The following is a 4,733-nucleotide window of genomic DNA, read 5'->3' as shown; positions in this document are numbered from 1 at the left end:
GGGGTCGGTTTATGGCGAGGGGATGCTGGCGGGGCATATGGGGGGCATATGCGTCTTCTGCCCCACACTTCTAGGGTCCAACCCACACTATGGGTACCGGCAGACTGCTGGTCGCAGACAGCCCTATAGAGAACCACAGAAGAGCTCCCCATACGAGACACCCATAAACACCACCTAGTCCCCATAGACCCCACTATGAACCCCACAGAAACCCCATCAGAGGACCCATCCCTAGACCCCATAATACCACACTGGGCCCCACCTAGACCCACACAAGCCCCATCAGAGACCCACTAGCGAGACCCACAGACCCATAAGAGACCCCATTAGACCCCAGTAGAGACCCCCCATAGAGGACCCCATAGAGCCCCCATAGAGAACCCCATAGAGCTCCCATAGAGACCCCATAGAGACCCCATAGAGACCCCATAGAGCCCTATAAACCCCATAGAGCCCCACAGACCCCACACAGCCCCATAGAGACCCATAGACCCCATAGAGACCCCATAGATGTATCCCATACAAAAGGCTTTAATGGGAGGGGGTCTGCCCCACACTTATGGGTCGGGGATGTCGTTGCAGAGCCCGATAGAGACCCCATAGAGCCCCATAGACCCCATAGAGCCCCATAGACCCCATAGAGACCCCATAGAGACCCCATAGACCCCATAGAGACCCCATAGATGTATCCCATACAAAAGGATTTAATGGGGTTGTGGGTCCAGCCCCACACTTATGGGTCCAGCCCCACACTTATGGGTCGGGGATGTCGTCGCCCAGCGCCATGGGGGATCCCATAGACCCCATAGAGACCCCATAGACCCCACACAGCCCCATAGACCCCATAGAGACCCCATAGAGACCCATAGAGCCCCACAGAGACACATAGACCCCACACAGCCCCATAGAGACCCCATAGAGACACCATAGAGACCCCATAGACCCCATAGAGACCCATAGAGGCCCCATAGATTCCCATACAAAAGGATTTAATGGGGTTGTGGGTCCCACCCCACACTTATGGGTCCAGCCCCACACTTATGGGTCGGGGATGTCGTCGCCCAGCGCCATAGAGACCCCATAGACCCCACAGATTCCCATAGATTCCCATAGAGACCCCGTAGACCCCATAGATTCCCATAGAGACCCCATAGACCCCATAGATTCCCATACAAAAGGATTTAATGGGGTTGTGGGTCCCCCTGTTCACTTATGGGTCCCACTGTTCACTTATGGGTCCCACTGTTCACTTATGGGTCCAGCCCCACACTTATGGGTCAGGGATGTCATCGCCCAGCGCCATAGATCCCCACAGACCCCATAGAGCCCCATAGATTCCCATACAAAAGGATTTAATGGGGTTGTGGGTCCCACCCCACACTTGTGGGTCCCACCCCACACTTATGGGTCGGGGATGTCGTCGCCCAGCGCCATAGAGACCCCATAGACCCCATAGATTCCCATAGAGACCCCATAGACCCCATAGATTCCCATACAAAAGGATTTAATGGGGTTGTGGGTCCCACTGTTCACTTGTGGGTCCAGCCCCACACTTATGGGTCGGGGATGTCGTCGCAGAGCCCCATAGAGACCCCATAGACCCCATAGAGACCCCATAGACCCCACACAGCCCCATAGACCCCATAGAGACCCCATAGAACCACAAAGAGACCCACAGACCCCACACAGCACCATAGAGACCCCATAGAGTCCCATAGAGACCCATAGAGACCCCATAGAGTCCCATAGAGACCCATAGAGACCCCATAGAGACCCCATAGATGTATCCCATACAAAAGGCTTTAATGGGAAGGGGTCTGNCCCATAGAGACCCCATAGATGTATCCCATACAAAAGGCTTTAATGGGAAGGGGTCTGCCCCACACTTATGGGTCCCACCCCACACTTATGGGTCCAGCCCCACACTTATGGGTCCAGCCCCACACTTATGGGTCCAGCCCCACACTTATGGGTCGGGGATGTCGTCGCCCAGCGCCATGGGGGATCCCAGCTGTAGGTCTCGTTGTAGGGTCTCGAAGGCTGCGGGGCTGAGTCGATGCACCTCCAACCAGTCGGCCAATAGGGACGCGGATAATGGGGCCGAGTCCCCCTGGCTATGGGGTGATGGGGGTCAGCCCCATAGAGAGACCACACGGCCCCATAGATGTGTGGGGCAGGGGGGTATGGGGTGATATGGGGTGATATGGGGTGGGTTATGGGGTGATATGGGGTGATATGGGGAGATATGGGGCCCAATGTGTGGGGCAGGGGGTTATGGGGTGGGATATGGGGTGGGATATGGGGTGATATGGGGCCGAGTCCCCCTGGCTATGGGGTGATGGGGGCCAGCCCTAGAGAGACCACACGGCCCCATAGATGTGTGGGGCAGGGGGGTATGGGGTGATATGGGGTGATATGGGGTGGGTTATGGGGTGATATGGGGCCCCATTGGGACCGAGTCCCCCTGGCTATGGGGTCAGGGGGGTTATATAGGATTTAGGATCCCCTCTATGGGATATAGGGTTTCCCTATATGGGATATAGGATCCCCTCTATGGGCTATAGGATCCCCCATATGGGCTATAGGACCCCCTCTATGGGATATAGGATCCCCCATATGGGCTATAGGATCCCCTATATGTGCTATAGGATCCCCTATATGGGCTATAGGATCCCCTATATGTGCTATAGGATCCCCCATATGGGCTATAGGATCCCCTATATGGGCTATAGGATCCCCTAGATGTGCTATAGGATCCCCTATATGGGCTATAGGATCCCCAATATGTGCTATAGGATCCCCTATATGTTATATAGGGTTTCCCTCTATAGGATCCCCTCTATGGGCTATAGGATCCCCCATATGGGCTATAGGACCCCCTATATGGGATATAGGATCCCCTCTATGGGCTATAGGATCCCCAATATGTGCTATAGGATCCCCTATATGTTATATAGGGTTTCCCTCTATAGGATCCCCCATATGTGCTATAGGATCCCCTATATGTGCTATAGGATCCCCTATATGTGCTATAGGATCCCCTATATGTTATATAGGGTTTCCCTCTATAGGATCCCCTCTATGGGCTATAGGATCCCCTATATGTGCTATAGGATCCCCTATATGGGCTATAGGATCCCCTATATGTGCTATAGGATCCCCTATATGGGCTATAGGATCCCCTATATGTGCTATAGGATCCCCAATATGGGCTATAGGATCCCCTATATGTGCTATAGGATCCCCTATATGGGGTATAGGATCCCCTATATGTTATATAGGATCCCCTATAGGTTCTATAGGGTCCCCTATATGTGCTATAGGATCCCCTATATGTTATATAGGGTTTCCCTCTATAGGATCCCCTATATGGGCTATAGGATCCCCTATATGTTATATAGGATCCCCTATATGTTATATAGGATCCCCTATATGTTATATAGGGTTTCCCTCTATAGGATCCCCTATATGAATATAGGGTTTCCCTATATGTGCTATAGGACCCCCTATATGGATATAGGATCCCCTATATGGGCTATAGGATCCCCTATATGTGCTATAGGATCCCCCATATGGGCTATAGGATCCCCCATATGTGCTATAGGATCCCCCATATGGGATATAGGATCCCCTATATGGGATATAGGATCCCCTATATGGGATATAGGGTTTCCCTCTATAGGATCCCCTATATGTGCTATAGGACCCCCTATATGTGCTATAGGATCCCCCATATGTGCTATAGGATCCCCCTATATGTGCTATAGGATCCCCTATATGTGCTATAGGATCCCCTATATGTGCTATAGGATCCCCTATATGTGCTATAGGATCCCCTATATGGGCTATAGGATCCCCCTATATGTGTTATAGGATCCCCTATACGTGCTATAGGATCCCCTATAGGTGCTATAGGATCCCCTATATGTGCTATAGGATCCCCTATATGGGCTATAGGATCCCCCATATGTGCTATAGGATCCCCTATATGGGCTATAGGATCCCCCATATGTTATATAGGATCCCCCATATGTTATATAGGATCCCCTATATGTGCTATAGGATCCCCTATATGTGCTATAGGACCCCCTATATGTTATATAGGATCCCCTATATGGGATATAGGACCCCCCATATGGGCTATAGGATCCCCTATATGGGATATAGGATCCCCTATATGGGCTATAGGACCCCCTATATGGGCTATAGGACCCCCCATATGTTATATAGGATCCCCTATATGGGCTATAGGACCCCCTATATGTGCTATAGGATCCCCCATATGGGCTATAGGACCCCCCATATGTTATATAGGATCCCCTATATGTTCTATAGGATCCCCTATATGTGCTATAGGATCCCCCATATGTTCTATAGGATCCCCTATAGGTTCTATAGGGTTTACCTGTCCCTGGTGTCCCCGTCCATATCCAACGAGTGACTGAGAAACTCGTCCAGGTCGAAGCCGACCCCGTAACCGGCCCCATAACCCACCCCATAACCGGCCCCACTGCCCTTAGGGGTCACCGGGAACACGGGGGGCAGCACGTCCTCCACCTTATGGGGGAAACACACAGACCCATAGAGACCCCATAGCCCCATAGAGACCCCATAACCCCATAGAGACCCCATAGAGACCCCAGAACCCCATAGAGACCCCATAACCCCATATAGACCCCATAGAGACCCCATAGCCCCATAGAGACCCCATAGAGACCCCAGAACCCCATAGA

The 4,733-nt window shown here is 51.9% G+C and overlaps 1 protein-coding gene across 1 annotated transcript in view; it reads right to left on the bottom strand.

The window, feature by feature from the left end:
* Positions 1 to 1,836: 1,836 nt before the first annotated feature.
* The window catches only part of MAPK7 (mitogen-activated protein kinase 7), a 24,289-nt gene continuing 21,392 nt past the window's right edge, over positions 1,837 to 4,733 (bottom strand). Inside the window, exons 7-8 of the mRNA XM_015851030.2 lie at positions 4,406 to 4,650; positions 1,837 to 2,114 (exon numbers count right to left, since the gene is read on the bottom strand). Of these exons, the coding sequence (XP_015706516.1) occupies positions 1,967 to 2,114; positions 4,406 to 4,650 (393 nt within the window). The 3' untranslated portion in view covers positions 1,837 to 1,966. The remainder of the gene's footprint in view (positions 2,115 to 4,405; positions 4,651 to 4,733) is intronic.

The sequence above is a fragment of the Coturnix japonica genome, unplaced genomic scaffold (genome assembly GCF_001577835.2).
Source record: "Coturnix japonica isolate 7356 unplaced genomic scaffold, Coturnix japonica 2.1 chrUnrandom647, whole genome shotgun sequence".
Lineage (NCBI taxonomy): Eukaryota > Metazoa > Chordata > Aves > Galliformes > Phasianidae > Coturnix > Coturnix japonica.
The sequence above is the reverse complement of the archived record's forward strand: the minus strand, read 5'-3'. Positions and strand labels throughout refer to the sequence as shown.